The following is a 17,836-nucleotide window of genomic DNA, read 5'->3' on the forward strand; positions in this document are numbered from 1 at the left end:
ATGAGTTAACATACCGTAAGGAATTCTCTCTGCAATATGTTGTCTTCGTCTTGGGAAACTTAACCCTTCCTGTGAAAGTAATATAAAAGAAATGTCATGACACTAAATGATCATTAAGAACATTTCTAGGTAGTAGATTGGTAACGAAGACAAATTAAATGCCAGAATCCTATTAATTACTCACACAGATCAGCAGAGTAATCCAACAACAAATACATTAACCAATTAAACAATATTTTCGTTCAGAAAGCCGAACGCCCCAAACCACCTCACGGATCACAAACTGTACAATAGGGAGAGGGAATGCAAACCTCACTGAGTCATTACAATTCAAGAAGTCTTGACACTATTAAATCAAGAACATGGCACTCTTATTGATCCCAATACCTATTACATGTAAGATGAGAAGTAGCTAGCTGACTGGTGAGTACTGCACAGGTTTTCCCAGCACTTCCCAAGATATATATATATATATATATATAGTTCACGGACTATGTCATAGTGACAATCTCTTGTGGACTCTCTGGAACTTATGATTGCTTGGAGAAGGAATGTATAAAAACTGAGCACACTTGGAGAACACCATTAGTGAAAACCAAAATCAGAACCATAATCCTTCCTCATCCATAAGTCATATGCTTGCTTCAGAGCTGAAAAGGAAAGAAGATTAACTTGTCACTTTGAAGATTTATAATTGTTTTGTATGAAGAAATTTAAGCTATAGAGCATGACTGGAACCTGAATATCAATTCCAACTACAAAGAAAAATGCAAAACCACTCTTTCTTATGGCAAATAAGGCAGAAAACAAATCTAAGGTCAAAATAAATTTTTTTTTTATTTTTTGGTAAACATGTTACTATAAGCAAGCATTGGTGCAACAGAGGAATTGTTCAAGCAACAGGATGCTGTTCACATTAAATTATTTTATCACAAATATCAGTTTCCTTCAACAACAGAACTTTCAATATGTATACATAGTTTGTATATGACATTTCCTTCTACTTCTCCACCTGGAAGCCTGCATCTCGTGCACAAGTTGTGCATGCAAGTATACGTGTTGGTTTCCAAAACTGACTTTTGCAGAGTCGAGACAAATACTAAAAACTAGCATAACCAATACATTGATAAACAAAGAAACTCTGTGGCCACACTAAATTTAGACAATGGACTTAACCTATTCAACATGTAGAAGGTAGCACATTTGTTTTTCAGGCTAAGCCTATGTGACCTACTTAGTCCGAGTTAGGATAGCCATTAACCATGTCAAGGCCTAACCTGATCTAATGATGGAATAATTGACATATTAAGTTTTTTTTAGCTCCATCCATTGATCCCCAATGCCTAAGCTCAAATTAATAGTAATACACTCGTTATACCCTAAGTCAATCTAAGTATTAATGTAGTGCCCAAGTCTTACACACTTTGAATTATGACTAGCATATCAATAAAAACACAAATAATATATATATGTTACTCTCACTTCATGATATGATTTGTAATTCCTATGTTTCATAAATATGATAAATGATATGCTCATGTTTTTTACTTTTAAGATTGAAGTACATGCTTTCCAAAAATATCATTCTCAATACTCTACAAAATATTAGCTGAGTATGCATAAACATTAATGTTTACGTTATGCATAGTACAACAAGCCAAAATGTGCTAGCGAACTTGAATATAAAGTTAAATTATGGTAATAAGTATGTATATAGTGACTACAATTGAATTTTAATCGATTTTAAGTGAATCTTAAGGCTTCAATGAATTTAAACACAATCAAAGTAAGAAAATTTAAGTTTTAAACCTCATGTATATGGAGGATAATAAGCTACTTAGGCATAGATAGAGTAATGAAAAATTAAATGGATATGCAAATAAAAAAAAAGTGTTATACTAAATATTGAGATACATAAGTGAGATTGAACGATAAGTTTAGATCAAGAATATTATTTTTACCAAACCAAATCAAACTCAATTAAAGTTCCTACAATATTAAAATTATACTAGTAAAAGAAGAAAAGAAAAAGAAAACTTGAAATGAGGTCTAATGGGATTGAACCCTATACCTCAAGATAACCTAAGTACCTCTCCATTAATTTTGGCCTCATCCTCTTTACCCAATTGATAACCCACTACTCTTTCTCTTCTTCTTTAGTCATTCTCTTAGCTTTCTCAAGGAGGCCATGAAACCTGAGCTCTGAGGAAGATTGAGGTAAGAAAAACTTAACTCTTCCCTTGCTATGCCTAGGTATTCAGTTTTACATATTATAGGTTGATCTTTTCAACTGCTTTTGAGTCACCTAGACTTCGAATTTATTTTTTATTTTTGGATATGTTTTGGATGATTCTTTTATGATTCTAAGGCCACTAGTATGACATTATTCTGATATTGGTGCATAGAGTTATTATGGTCCCAATTTAAGGTACTCAGAATCCCTTATTTACTAAGAAGGAATTCTGTTCGAGCTGAATTAGCCCCTTTAAAAGGATATGATTAGGCTTTGGCCCTTTGATATGTTTTAAAATGTTCCTTTAGGATTCTGTGAGCTTTGGAATAGAGTGAATACCACCTCTGTGCATCACAAGATATGAGGTTTATAAGTTCAGACAGTCCCAAACCAATTTGAACAAAACAAAATAGGTGTTAGTAATTGAATTAGGAGGATAGTTTTGCCTCCAAATGATTTTGTTTTAAGCTAAAATTTGATGTGTACTTAGTTTTATATGTCTCCTAGTCTTCTATAAAATTTCATAATAATTCAAGATCATTTGGTCAACTAGAATAGTGAAGTAAATTTTTTTTTACAGAATAGTGTGATAGTTTAATTGATACTATCGAGTTTATTTGATTATAGAGTGAATTATTAGAAAATTTGGTGGTGGAATCTAGATAAATTTTTAGATTAAGTATAGTTCATTTTATCAAGCTTTTTCTTTGGATTATTGTAATGAATTATTATAAATCGATAATTCAAGAGGTAGGGTTCTTAATTAATGTATCTCATGACCCTATGCTCCTAATTTGATAGGTGTATCGCTCACTAGCACACTTGACTAATAAGGAACGTGGTCTTTCATTAGTATCATCATTTTTTAGTTCAATCAAGTAAATTTAATTCACTGTAAAATAGTGATCGTATAAATTATCGTATGCATAATATATTTTGGAAAATATGTTTGGAATGATATGATCGTCATGAGCTCGTCATGAGCTAAATGTGGATGTATATTTTGTAAGCATAAAAATATATGAATTGTGATAAAAATATTTTGTATGCATGCATATATGATGATGCAGTGTGGGAGTGCACGGATATGTTACAACAAGCTATGCACGTATATGTTATAACGTGTCGTGTGCAAGTGCACATATATGTTATGACGTGTGATGTGAGGGTGCACGTATATGTCATGACATGCGATGTGGGAGTGCACGTATATATTAAGACATGTAGTGTGGGAGTGCATATATATATTATAACGTACAATGTGGGAATGCATGTAAATGTTATTGTACGATGTGGGAGTGCACATATATGTTATGATATGAGGCATAGAAATCTATGCATTTGCTATGTTTCCTACGTGTGTATATAAACATTTTGAATTTATTTCAACGTAGAACTTTACATCCTTATTGTGCATATACTATGTTGTAGGGTTATGCTTACTAAACAAGTCATAAGATGATATGTTTACCATTAAATGTCTTATGCCCATGATTTTGAAATATTGTATATATGACATGATTCATGCTCATCTAAATAAAATTATAAAGGCTTATACTTACTGAGTGATTACTTATTACAGACCTTATTTTGCAAATAAGGATACTAGTAACCCATCCAAGTGATTGGGTAGGGAAGTGAACACGTGCAAGTCCATGCCAGCGCAGATATGGACGATGACTTGTGGGCATTTTGTGTATATAAATTTTAGGTCTATTATGTTTATATTTTTCTTTAGTTAGATGGTATAAGTATGTACATGTGTCAAAAACACTATGTACAAGAGAACCTTGTCATTTTGTTTAGTAATTAGCATATTTTAATTTTAAGATTGCCTACTTTCCGTTGATCCCCTGATCCCCTATCGATAAAAGTAATGAAAATTGAAATGTGACATCCTACTTTAATCATGCATATAGAGTATGGGTGAGACTAGGAATAAGGTGTCACAATTAACACATCACACTTCCGATGTGGAACTAAATCAGTGCATTACAATCTCGTACGCTAAAGTCACTTAAGGACTTGACGTCTCGTTGTTAAGGCTTCAACAAAATCCAAAATTTGACCTTAGTATGACACATGTGAGAACCTAATTGTGGATCCACGCAGTGACAAGTTAATCTTCTTTTCTTTAATCTAAGGCCTAACCCAACGGCGAAGCCCCATCCATAGGTAGTGATTTTCGACTTGAGTCCCTCGACATGCCTAATACTAGGTCGGTTTCTGATGAGATAACTTGACCCATGACCTTAATTAAGCCGAGACTCAACATTTAATTTTAAGATAAGTTAAAAATAATACAATTATCAGCCCCTTATAAATCAATCGAAATCTTTAGACACACCAGATGTGAGACTAAATCAAGGTGTTACAGATCAGATTTAGGATAAATTTGGACAATTGGGTGTTAAGTTAGGTTCAGCAATGCGTAGGGTGAGATTTGTGAGCACCCTACCAGTCAAATGTAGTAATGCATAGGTTCAGCAATGTGTAGATTCAGCAATACATAGGTTCAGCAATACCTGTTGTTGCTCCTAGTTAATGTAGTAATGGTAGTAGGTCGGTATTTTTAGGCCTCACACCTACTGTAACCCCTTAAGCCAGATTAGGGTATCCGTGAAACGGGTTTAGGAAGAGTACAAGTGAAAAAGAAAAAAGCACTCGAAGCAAGTTTAGTATGAGTTTCAGAACCTGTATACTTAATCATATTCGGTACAGGTAGGGTGGAATTTGCAAGTACTCTACCTGATGTCCTTCCTAATCCCACCTAGCTCAAGACAAATAGATATGAAGTTCGGTATAGTTGATTCAATCAACAACCCAGAACAATGACCATTTCAAACCAATATTGAAGGTCAACTCTTTGACCAAAAAAACTTGCTTCGCCAGGATGACTGATTGATGGAGGACAAAGAAAACAAAGCAGTTGATTTTTGGATACCGTATCAAACCAAGGCACAAGAACAATGATATTATGCTGCACAAATAGCAAGAATGAGATGTCAAATGACTAAGCATCAAAAGCATATATTATTTATCTGTTCAATCACTAAGGATTTATTTTTGTGCAAGTCATATTACAAGTTAAGCAAAAAAAATAAAACATGCATTCAATTCTAACAACCAGATGGCAAAAAGAAAGACGAGATAGGTAAGCACAATAACAAAAAGGGAAATCATATCAATTTAGACTCATGCCTGTAGGTATCACCCATCAGTGCCTCTCTGGCATGATTCTTGGTCATACTATATAACATTATAACTGATAGGTGAGAACCTTAAACAATCTGATATTTTCTTATTTTCTTCATCAATACATGATAAAAGTATCCTATGAAAGCAAAAAGCCAATAAATTTTTACCATATTTATAGAGAGTTAGGGAGCAAAATGAGCAACTCATACTTGAAAATGGGGTTGGATTATGTGCGCCTCACTGTTGCTGGACCTCTAACAGCCTTAATACTTTGGGAATCTCTAAAGCAAACAAAATGCACAAGTGTCTTTCCATTGGGGTATACTGCAAAAACACTGCTCCCAATCCGCTTATGGCAAAGAGAACACATGCTATCAGCATCAACCTTCACTATTGCTCGACGACAATTATAAAGCTCTTCTTTGACCTGATAAAGTACAAAAGATCAATACGGCAATAAAGCAGGTGTTATCAAACCTTGCAGATATGCCATTATAGAGAAGTGTGGACATGATTTATTTAGCAAGCAAACCAATCCAGCTGATAAAAGAGTTTCTAAAGGCACGTCTAGAATAAAGGTTCCACTCACTTTGTCTAGAAGAAAGACTAACCTTCCTATGCTAGCAAAAGTTATCTTGAAAGCAAATATAAGTAAAACCTAGTCACCATGTTTATGAAAAAATTACCTGCAAATTCTCATTGGATGTCAAGCTCTTGATAACTGAATAGTTCCGGCTGCCTTCAGTAGATTTCCTCAGAAGGGGCTTGAGGAAAGGAAGCAGATCCTGACAAAATTGAATTAATGGTTTAAGTTTAATGAAAATTTTCAAAAGCTGCAAATAAGTGGTAAGGAAATTATATTGAGTTACCATTATTGATAAGACCACTGTGCACTTCTCCAACGAATTGTTGGATGTTAAATAGCAGTCTCTCATGACATCCCAATATTTAATTTCCTCATAATTTGCTGAACTCAAGACTACTATTGTTAACAAACTGCCAGCAGTGATTCTAAAATATTAAATATTAATTAATTAGTTTTCAGATTTTCCAATATCACATTAGAGTACACCCTAATTTAGCTTTACTAAATCAACCCTTATATCAGATTTCCTATATGTGCAATACGATGGAAAGTTACAGATAGCATTAATTGAGTATATGATGAGGGCTAATTATGTAAGGTGGTCCAGATTTGTCCTTGCAAAATCTATAAGCCCATTAGAGTAGAAAGATGAGTTTATTCAAGTCAACAGTTCCAAAACTTAAAGTGAAAGACCAAACAAGAGTTAATTGAAAACATACTAAAGGAATTTAGATTACCAAAGGGATCTTGCTTGTCACAAAGCAAAATGAAGGAAAAATATATATATGTAGCTAAAGCATAAACCAAAATAGTTGGTAAAAGATTCACATAACAAAAACGTTATGAATTGATGTCACTCAGAAACCTAGTAAATCATCAATAGACTACACTCTAGTAGCAATAATTGCTACTGCAATATAAGCAAAAGCAAAGTAGGCAAATGAAAATCTTTTTAGTGTTCCAAAAGAAACAAGCAAGAAACTAACAGAATATGATTATAGCAAACAAATAATCCATCTTTCACCTAGTAGTGTGTCTCATGTTCGTCTCATACACGAACTTGACCTAACTTTTCATTAGAGGACCTCTAGTTATCTCTGTCACTCAATTTTTTAACAAACCAGTGAAGGTTAGGAATCATTAGCTTGTATGTAAATAACTGCATACACCTGTAATAAATAGACTCATGAAACAGATCTACAATATGCAATATGTCAAATGAACTACCAGTAGATCAATTATTTTACAACTTGCAATTACATATCTTGAAAGAGTGACTTTAGACCAGCTTATCATCCAAGGTGTTCACCATGCCACATGTAACTGCATAACTAATCATTTGTTTTGGGATTATAATTCAAGATTGATTTTCACAACTTTTCTTCCTCTTGTATCTTAATGAGGACCCACAAAATAATATAATATGATTATTATAACAATAATATCAGCATGAATGGAGGGTACACACAACACATGTACCTGTTGATTATTTATGATGGCATTATCTACCTACTAGCAACAACAGTTATAATTTTGCAGAGCTGAGAAGCTCAGAGCAGGATCAAAGTTTGAGTTAGGAACAGTTGTACCTGGAGCTTTATGTCTCTTGGTAATATTCTCAATGCCTGAGCACCATTTATCCTGTCCCATCTCTGGCTTAAAAGATCAAGTGCTTGACTCAACATTATTGAATCACCCTCATCGGTCATCTCATCTGCATCACCATCACTTCGTCCACTGTCAGTGCTACTGAGGCTGCTACGCATATCGTCTGCCCCTTCAATTTCAGCAATCTTCTTAGACTGGCGGCCCCCCTTAACTTTAATAAAACCAGATTTTTGGACACCAGTGCTCTGTGGAACTACTGCAAATGAGTTTTCAGTTCTTTGTTCAAGTTCCTTAATTGCCCTCCTTGGATTAAGATAAATTTGCAGAAGAGTTAGATAAATATTAGCATATGATCTTGAAGGTTGATGAAGTGCAGCCTCGTAAACCCGGTCACAGTAGACAAGTGCTAACTCTGGTAAATGAAGCTGCATATGCCCACAGTAACTTATCTTTTATTTGGCAACATAGGAATCCAAAAGGTAAAATAACTTGCAGGGTTACTTGTGCAGCCTTCTCTGAAAATACAGAAACTAGTTTGTTTAAGGAAACATACCTTGTGAACATATAGAGCTAATGCAAGCTGGTGCTGATTCATTCGCCCAAGCAAAATTGCACGCTCCTCAAACAAACCATCTAGTGGAAGCCGCTTTAACAAATCAGCTGCATTGTAGCCTGAAATACCATCCAGAGCAGACAACAATTTCCTACGAGTTGGTGAATAAGTTTTCTCATCCCATTTTTTTTGTTCCTTGAGATCTTTGAACCAATCAATTACTTCTGAGAGGTATAGATGGACCTGACATGTGTAGTATTAAGAACAAATCAGTCAAGAACAATGTAGGTACTAAACAATTTTAATAAATATGAATAAAGTTCAATACCAGCTCATTTTGAAGCTTTGGATTTATCCCATTTTCACTCATAGAAAGCATAAGCTCTAAATATGTTGACTGCATGTTTGGTGCATGCTGCTTCAAATATGAATTCACCAGTTCCGCTGGAACATTTCCAGACAAAAAGAGTTCAATAGTTTCACTTGGGCAGCTCTCCAGAACATTCATTGAAAACTCTAATACAAGCATGGGATCAGTCCTACAAAGAGGCTGCAAAAAAACAATGCTCAACAAAACTTGTGCTAGAATTAGGAGTCCACAAGATAAAAGGAAGGGTACGTTAATACATCAAGTCTAGAGCACTTGTAAGATACCGCCAATTCTTAATAAGCAAATTTCAAACTTGGGAGACAGCATTACACTAGAGAAGTATCTTATACTGCATAAACTAGCATTAATAGACATTTTGTATTATGGTATAACACTTCCAATTATGCTCTTAAGCCACTTTTCATTGAACATTCAAATAAAGAAGACAAAATAAATTCTTAGAAAATGTCAAATGCACAGTACGACCTAGGACTTGGCTATGCTTTTGCATTTAACTTGAAACCTAAGAGTATTAAACTTAGATCTTAGAAAAGATCTACACATCACAAATTCACTTTTATATTTATTAATAAGATAAGCATGATGATAAGTACTGAAAGTAGAGAATAAATCACAGCAGAATAATGATCAAGCAACTGCAGAGCTCTTTTTCACATGTAGAAAGAAACAAGAAGGTAAAATAGCAAAAGAGAGCCTACAAAACTTACAACAGTCATGACTTAATAATGTCCAAAGCTGGTGGAATATCAATCAGCAATCCTTTTTTTTTCAAATACTTTTATATCAATGATAAATCGGAAACTAAAAGGATAGATGATATGCAATTAATGCTAATAGCAAGTAACTCCTTTTCGCCCAGACCGAGTCACTTGCCGGACACTCAAAAGGCATCAAGATCAAATGAAAAAAATAATAAGAAGAAGAATCAAGCATAAAAAATGATCTTATATGTTATAATTGTTTATGCTTCTTTTATTGAGTTGATGAAGCTCAGAATGTGAACAACTTTTTACCTTGAGAGAAATGCTGTGAATTAGCATCTTACCTTAAGATACTCAATAATCATATTTGGCCTGATTTTCTGAGTCAGCTCGGAGTGCGTTTCACCAGAATTTGATTCCTGAACTAGTTGATCAAGAAGTTTGAGTGCATCACGGTGCATTCCATTATACTTGTAAAGCTCCAACAGTAATGTGTGCTGATTTCTTTCCATCAAAAACTTCTCGCACGTCTTTAAATCACAAAAATTGGGACCTTTCAACAACTCTAACACAGATGAAGATTGTCCAGTAAGAATCAGGGCTTGAAGAAGAGCAGTGTCAAGTATGGTTGCCATTTCCCTGGCTACCGAGCTGATATGGGTATAACCACCACCTTTCTGAGATCACAAAATATATCCTTCTCAGATATCAGGAAAAAAACATCTAACTTAGAGTCAAGTTACTGCTTCTAATAACCAAAAAGCAGTACCATGTATTCTCTGGAAATATGAATATTTAAAAAAAAATGCAGTAACTTGGGTCATGATGAAACTGCTTTAGTGAATTCATGGATATCTGAAAGCACGCTACTAGTTGTCTTTCCATTGGGTAAACAAAAATGTACCTAGATGTTAAAATTATAGTGATATGGCATCTTGAAGTGACAACAGATCTTGGCCATTAGTAGCAATCATTTACTCGAGAATAATCCAACAACAAAGCTGGCAGAGATTTGAAGGGTTATAGCTAAACCCTACATATCATTTGCATGTGATGATAAGGTAAATAATTGGAAGGCTGTCATCCGATTAAGATGGATCACAGCTGATCCTAACCGATACCACTAGGGATTCTCTTATCAAATCATTAAATAAAAGAAAGAAAGAAGAGAAATAGGAGATGATGAAGAAAGGGAAGAGAGAGAAGGGAGAAGGATGAGAGGAGAATGAGAACAGGAGGTGCATAATGGAGGATGGGGGAAGGAGCAGAGAAAGAGGAATGGAAGGGAGTGAAGGGATCTGGCTGACTAGGTTTAAGTGGTTGCTTTGCCATGTCTTCTGTGGATCCACTGACTGATTTCCCCTAATAGTCAACCATTCATGCTCGCTGCTCGGTTGCATTTTTGCGTTGCTTCTTCTGCCACTTGTGTTGGCAATCCCACAGGACCTACAGTAAAGCTAGTCAAGAATATATAATCACCTTGAACTGAGTTATGCACTTTTTTTTACAGAATACGATAAATGTATTTCTATATGTTACTTGTTTTAAATGTTTTTCAAATTTTCTAGTACTTTTCCTTTTTTTCTTATTTTTATGATTTTTGAATTTTAAAATATTTTCTCAACCAATTTTGATCCCAACAATCCACTCCGGCCAATCCGACTGAACTTGTTTGTATTTCTGCTAACAGATTCAACAGATTCAAATCCCAATTCCAGCTATGCAACCTATATGTCAAACCACACAAAAACACACATTACACACACACACACACATACATGCTAAAATGCTGGTATCTCAAAGATATAACTTTGTGTTTGTTGGTTTGTTCATTGGCTGGAAAACTGACATCCATACTAATATAAAATCCAATACTAGCGAAAACTAGCATGGAGCTTTAAGAAACATATGGTGTCATTATCTATATTTGCATTTTTATAATTTAAAATTACACAAAGATTTGATTCAAGTCTTACCAAGAATTTCTCTAAATACAAAACTTATATCCATCACAACATGCCATAACTAATCTAAGCAATTAAACAGTTGTTAGCATTGCTCAAGAAAAGGGTAAAAAAGAGAGAAAAAACAAGTGTCTACCTTATTGGAGTTCTTTGACCTATACGGCTCATAAGATGATATACTGTCTTGCACAACCTCCTCTGTTACCTCAGCCGTAGCCCTTTCAAATATACCTTGTCTTTTCTTCTGCAAGAACTTTACAAGAGCCATAAGAGCATTGTGGCTCATTTTTTTAATCTCAAGCGTTGATTTATCATCAGATTCATAGTGCTGGGACAAAGATGATTCTGTCTCATCTGAGGCATCAGATGAAACTCTCGAGAGATGTAATTCATCATTAGCGTCTGCAAATTTCTCAGGTACAGAAACGGTTTGCAGCTTGGGAAGAATGATTGATGGATATAAGGATAAAATATAGGTGATCTCCTCTTGGGAAGCTAGAAATTGCTCCATCGCCTCCTCATAGTTCCCATTATTAAATAAATGATGTGCATATCTGAAACATACAGAAATAGGTAGAAAGTTTGATAAAAGACAATAATAACAGAATACATTACTATAAGATGCTGGAAATTATTTTTAGCTACATGTGTAGCTTATAAAAGTGTACTACCTTTAAGGTAAAAGTACTTCTATATGAAACTGCATAAATTACATACTATAACCTAATTCAAAATAATAAGTAATAGAGTCTCAAGCATTAGAGCCTCAAGTTCTCATACATGATTATGGATCCAAAACCTGACTTATTTCTTCTTAATCATAAAATCATGCATATATTTATGATAAAGAACAACTAGGACATGGAGACATTGCAAACCATCTGTAAGCATTTTCTTCCAAATGATCAAAAAGTTGGCAAGAAAATTCTACAACTCAGATTGTTGAAGTCTTGGAAATATTGCAAAAAACACATTAATTTATTATTTTTCAAAAGGATAGGCATTCCAAACTAAAATTCTAATGTTGTCAATTCACCATCTAAGATGCATATTCTTTAGGAAAACAATTACCTTATGTGTATTAAGCTTTCCTTAGAAGCTCGAAGTGATGAATCCTCAGGAGGAATTAGCTTACACAAAGACAATGCCTCCTCAAAATCTCCAGAAGCAGTTAATTGTACAATCTGTAAGATAATGAACAGATAAGAAAGATGATAAGTAACATTAAAATATAACCCTAGGTTAGGTAAAGTCATCTTAAAGAACTCTTTCCCCTTCTAGATAAGCAAAGGCATAAATTCCAGAAATAAAAGATCTAGACAACTTATTCAGATTCCAATGCCCCTAAAAATCTAAAAGAGATTATGTGTAGGAGTTTACCTAGAAAGTTGAGCATGCAAATTAGGCTTTCTCAATGGAAAATGCAGCATTTAACTTGCAAAAGATACAACTAATCTCTTGACTTCATTTGTTCAAGCAAAAAAAATATGAGTCTAATAAAAACCATACGTAACCATAGGTTGTCTACAAATTAGCAACTTGAAATAATAAACAAATGAACCAGAATTTTCATGTTGTTCTGGCCACAAGAGTATCCAAATTTTCATATGCAAATAGATAAAGTTGTTGCAACTTAATATATATACACTGGCAAGAACAATTATTTTTAAAGTGGACCATTGCTTTTTTTGTGATTATTAACATTTTTTACTTTGCAATTGAACAAAGCCTATGTTCAGATTATTCCCCACTTAAGAAAAGAGTGATTCTTGCTCCAAGTCCATGAAGCTAATATATTGTGCAGATGACCAACCAGGTATATGGAATTTTATAATCAGATAAATAAGGCATACCTGTGCAATAAGAGGTACAGGTAACAGACCATAAACAGCATTGCTTAATGTGGTAATTAAAGAATTGTTGCTTTGGAGAAGAAGATGAACATCACGAAGACCAACTGTCTGTACTAGTGGATAAGGAGCTCGAAGGGACCGTATCTGCAGAGCTTTCACACATGAGAATTTACATCATAAAAAAATTGATTTTGTTTGCTGTGGGAAATCTTAACTGTCATTCACTTACCTCGATATGCCTTGGTAGGCGACCTACAGCATATGGCTTTTGGACAACAACCGAAGCAGGGGCTTCAGACCAACATATCCTGCCATCTTGTAAAAGCTTTCCATTTTGATCAACAAAAACTCCTATGTTGTCCTAAAAGGAAAATGAAAGTGAAATTAAAATTTGTGGAAAAATCTTTGTTGGTAAACCAATTTGAACTTTTAAAGGGAAAATGAAATGTATCTACATAATGTTGAATAAAAAAGACATTCATTGAGTACTAGAAGCCTGATGAGGATGAGCAATAATTCATTATTTGAAATCTTGTTATAAATTAAACTTGCTACCTTTTCACCACTAATATTCATTTAGCTTATTAGAGTTCATCATAAGAACCAATGCAACCTGAGGAGCAAGAGATGGGAAAGAAACTGGAGCATGTTGCACTTTGTCATCCTTGCTCTTTCTATGACTGTTGTATGATATTTAACTGGTTTGATCAGCATGAACTAAAGCTTTAAGGTTTCATAAGTTTGGTTGCAGATGCATTCCCAAATTGTGCTCCTATATACTTTAATGACTGATATTTAACTCATAATCGAACATAAGAAATTCCATCTTTCTGGAGAAGCCAAGAGAGCAAAAGGAGTACGAATCATTAAAACATGGAATATCATAAAGCAAGCAAGGAATCTACTGGATTAGTTAGCCAACCCTCGGAATAACCAAGACATGCATAAATTCTAGATAATTTTATTAATAACAGGGTTTTGTCTGCATCTTGGAGGCAAAAATCAAGAAGAAAACTGAGGAATTGATCATAGGCATTCTTTAATAACAATCACAAAGATTTCCAAACTTCCTGACAAATGTTAGATAAAGTCAGAAAAGAAGAAAAATTATAATTTTTCCTTCTGCAATTTTCCACGATCGAACTTATTGCCTAATAAGTTTATATAAAAATTGCTCGATCATCACAAGTATCAGCAGTTGTGTGTCCAATTTCAAATGGGTTAATGATCAGCACGTGTTGTATATCAAAGAAAGCTGAAAGCAGGTAAAGAGTAGTAAGATGAATTAGAACTTGGCAAAGTGAATCAATAAAAAAACAAAATTGTTAGGGTTAAAAGCTTATGTTTCTAGGACTAATTGAAGGAATATGTCTTTTGTCATTATTGAATGCTTTGTCGACCTAAGATATTGTTGAGATCCCCTTTTATAATTTTCATAGTATCATTTAAGTCATGACTTGTTAAGCTTCACCAATAATTGACATAGAGAAGCCACTAAATTTTGGGATTTAAGTGCACATGCAACTTTGAAAGTGTGCAGAGTGAAGATTAGCTATCATATACTTAATTGCTTATATCTAGTTACTTCAAATTTACTCTAACTTACAGACAGACAGTTATTTGATCTCTCTTTTAATGAAGCACAAGAGTTAATATGTTGAACAAGACAGACCAAATAAATGATTTACATTAACAGCAACAGGACATTAGTAAGGTAGCTTTAACAAATAATAATATGTAATGTCGCTCTCCAAATAACAGATACCAGAATTGGAACAAAAAAATTACAAAGAGCAAAAGCATTTTCATTTTCCACCTTATAATTTCTCAATACCACACTTCACACTTATCAATAATTTTATTCTTCACCCTTTTGGTGTCCAGTATAATTGCATCCCATCCCTGTGGTAAGCATCCTAGCCAACTGTTTGAATATATTTGTTCGAGATTAAATAACAGAAATACCCCACCTCCTTTCATCTTCTTCCTTGCTTCAACAACCTCCAGCCGACAGCACTGCATCCTCTTCAGCCCCTTGGACTTAACATCTAATCCTTTCTCGTGGTGAGAAGCAACCTTGAAGGTAATTTTGTCAATCTGTTGCTTGTGTTAATTTAACGTAAAGGTGGGTTCATAAATTTATGTAATAAATATTAATGACAAAGGGGGATGTAATTAGATTGGCAAACACAGGATGGACATGTTTATCAATAAGGAGTGTGTAAATTGTAAATAAAGTACAAGGTGTAAACAAAATATTATTTTACATAAATCATAGCATATTAAAATGAGCAAACATACTCATGTGTGTCTTAAGAAACCAAACAATTGTAAAGAAGCCCAATGTCATGAATGAAGCAAAAGTACCTTTCCAAGAAGAAGCTCTCCCGTGGGAAGAGGAACAACCAAAGAAGGAGCAATCCTTCCAGAAGAAAATATCTCTGACAATGCACCGGTTGTACTATTCATTATCATGTATTCCCTTCTAACACCAACACATATGTTTTCCCCACACCAAGCCATAGATTTCACCACATCAGGAACACCAAATTCCTTGACCTCCACAAATTCTCGACCACCTTTCCAACAAGTTGGAATAACTTGATTATTTGTTGCAGAAATAACTTTTCATAAGATAACACTGGATATTATCAGACAACAACAAGAAGTACTTGAAAATCAGAATGCCTAGAAAAACAAAATGTATGAAAAAACAAGTTGCCAGGTGTATTTTTCCTAGTGAAGGAAAAATATAAGTTTGCCATGCTATACCAACCACACCAAGAAAGTTTTCAGGTTATCTTAATAGGACACTGCCATCTTGTTGACTAAGGTTCTCTATGAACCACTATGACCAAGTAAATTCTGATGTAATGACAGTTCACAAATAGAAAGGGTTTGTGAGATAAGAAAACAGTGAAACAGAAAAGATCACAATAGCAAGGCCAATTTTGTAAGAAAAGACTGTAAATTTACAACAATCTCTCACTGAATATCTAACAACAGACAGTTACTGATACGGAGTCTGATCCCGTATCCTCTTTCTTCAACTCTGACTACTTCTTTACTTTAGCTACCCCTTTTATTCTTAATTCAATTAGAATAAGGTATTCCTATTGCGCATGTTCCGTAACCTTGCTAGTCGTTCTGGTCGCTAACGCTATTTATTGTGTGCTTTATAGCTCTTTACTAAGATGTCTCTTCTCTATCTATGCCCTTAGTACAGAGAGGTACTGTTACTCTACAACACTCCTAAACTCGCTTATGCTTATAATGTTCTGGCGGGGTGCTGTGCTCGGGTCGTGGAAGCCTCCCTTTATCAGGAGGAAGACAGTTTGAAGCTTAAAAGTTTGTGAAGTATACATGGCATAACATATGTCAGGTTCCACAAATAGGACACAGAAATATGTGTCACCATTTACTTTTCACATAAGCTTTTCTCCAAGTTCTTACTTAAGCTTCAGTAATTATAAATGAAAAGTAAGAGACACAAAAATGTCTTATAGGAGAAACTAAATCCTGACAGCAAATAAACCTGCAGTACAAAAGTCATGCAGCAAAAAAACTCTAAACCAACACTCTACCAGTGAGGCTACTTTATTCTGTAACTTGGACTCAGAGATATGATCTGTTTATCATAGATAAATATCATATTAATCTGCATTAAATGTAGATCGCACCACAAGTCTTTGATTGAATAGCATAGCAAAAAATAAAATATTATACATAAAAGAGAAAGGCAGTCTATATTCTAGCACTCCACCATTTATTCTGCAAAGAGAAAATTTTGATAGAAGTCTACTAAAATATGGATCGCCTCTAAAAATTGAGCATGTGAAGACAGGCATGATAAGTTATAAGGATTCTTTTCCGAATAAATGCAATAAAATTACCCAATTTTTTATCCTGAGAACAGATGAGACATATAATTTCTCCCTTTCTGATTCACTACTAGTTTGTTTAGGAACATGTACATATCAATTAACTAGCAAATAGGAGTTAATACAATTAAAGAAAAGAACTACTTTCTTAAAATAACCATGAATTCAGAATGCCAAATTGGTAAATGAGGACCCTATCAGAATTCCATAGATTCCATCAAAAGGGATGGTGATCGTATACGTACCATCAAGACGATAAATTGCAACCCTCTTCTGCCTCCCGACGCAGAGGAACCCCCTCCTATCGTCCCAGCTGTAAACGTGAGCGCCCTTCGTCTTCCCGATCGCCACCACCGTCTCCAGATTCGGGAACCGGTGGACAGCGACCCACTCCGACAGGGAGAGGAGGAGATCCCGCGACCGGCACACTTCCATGGCCAGCGGGGCCCGCTTCCAGAACCCGGACACCGTCCTCTCCGGCAGGTAAGGCTCCCTCCGGATCTCGACGTCAGGTGGCGGGGGGCCATCATCGCCCCCTCCGCCTCCGCTGGCGAGGGGTGCGGGGGGGGCGGAGGAGGGGGCGTAGATTCGGAGGGAGGCATCTGAGCAGCCAAGGAGGAGCTTGGAGCCATAGGCGGCGGCGGCGTCGATCCTCACCGGGCACCCCTTTAGGAGCTCTACCGAGTCGTAGGCGCTGTGCACCATCTCTCGCCCTCCCTTTCTTTCTTTCTTTCTTCCCCTTCGTCTCTCTCTCTCTCTCTCTCCCCGCCCTCCGGCGAAGGACACAGAACCAATAAACAACCCAGATGGATCCTCTCCAAGCTTTGTATATATAATGTTAACGAACGGTGAAATTAAACGTTGGAAA

At 35.2% G+C, this 17,836-nt stretch overlaps 1 protein-coding gene across 3 annotated transcripts; it reads right to left on the minus strand.

The window, feature by feature from the left end:
• Positions 1-192: 192 nt before the first annotated feature.
• LOC103991385 (vacuolar sorting protein 39) lies at positions 193-17,766 on the minus strand. 3 transcript variants are annotated; one of them, XR_001979166.2, is made up of 13 exons: positions 17,214-17,766; positions 15,455-15,666; positions 13,317-13,448; positions 13,088-13,231; positions 12,306-12,418; positions 11,371-11,788; positions 9,615-9,947; positions 8,507-8,728; positions 8,179-8,421; positions 7,607-8,050; positions 6,118-6,216; positions 5,599-5,858; positions 193-650 (listed from the first exon to the last, which is right to left on the minus strand). XR_001979166.2 is itself a non-coding variant. In XM_009410826.3 (13 exons), the coding sequence occupies exons 1-12, from the start codon at positions 17,671-17,673 to the stop codon at positions 5,658-5,660; spliced, it is 3,021 nt and encodes a 1,006-aa protein (XP_009409101.2). In that variant the 5' UTR covers positions 17,674-17,766; the 3' UTR covers positions 193-650; positions 5,641-5,657. The 3 variants fall into 3 exon arrangements, 2 of the variants coding, with proteins under 2 accessions (XP_009409101.2, XP_064972968.1); XM_009410826.3 differs by having other exon boundaries at positions 5,641-5,858; XM_065116896.1 differs by lacking the exon at positions 193-650 and adding an exon at positions 4,880-5,213 and having other exon boundaries at positions 5,641-5,858.
• Positions 17,767-17,836: the final 70 nt, after the last annotated feature.

The sequence above is a fragment of the Musa acuminata genome, chromosome BXJ2-7 (assembly GCF_036884655.1).
Source record: "Musa acuminata AAA Group cultivar baxijiao chromosome BXJ2-7, Cavendish_Baxijiao_AAA, whole genome shotgun sequence".
NCBI classification, from domain to species: domain Eukaryota; kingdom Viridiplantae; phylum Streptophyta; class Magnoliopsida; order Zingiberales; family Musaceae; genus Musa; species Musa acuminata.

Coding starts and splice junctions, on each gene's coding strand:
- LOC103991385 (XM_009410826.3), bottom strand. CDS start 17,673: ATGGTGCACAGCGCCTACGACTCGGTAGAGCTCCTAAAGGGGTGCCCG. Junction 13,449..15,454: donor GAGAGCTTCTTCTTGGAAAG/GTACTTTTGCTT, acceptor TTTTCCTTTTAG/GACAACATAGGAGTTTTTGT. Junction 13,232..13,316: donor GCCTACCAAGGCATATCGAG/GTAAGTGAATGA, acceptor AAAGCTCTGCAG/ATACGGTCCCTTCGAGCTCC.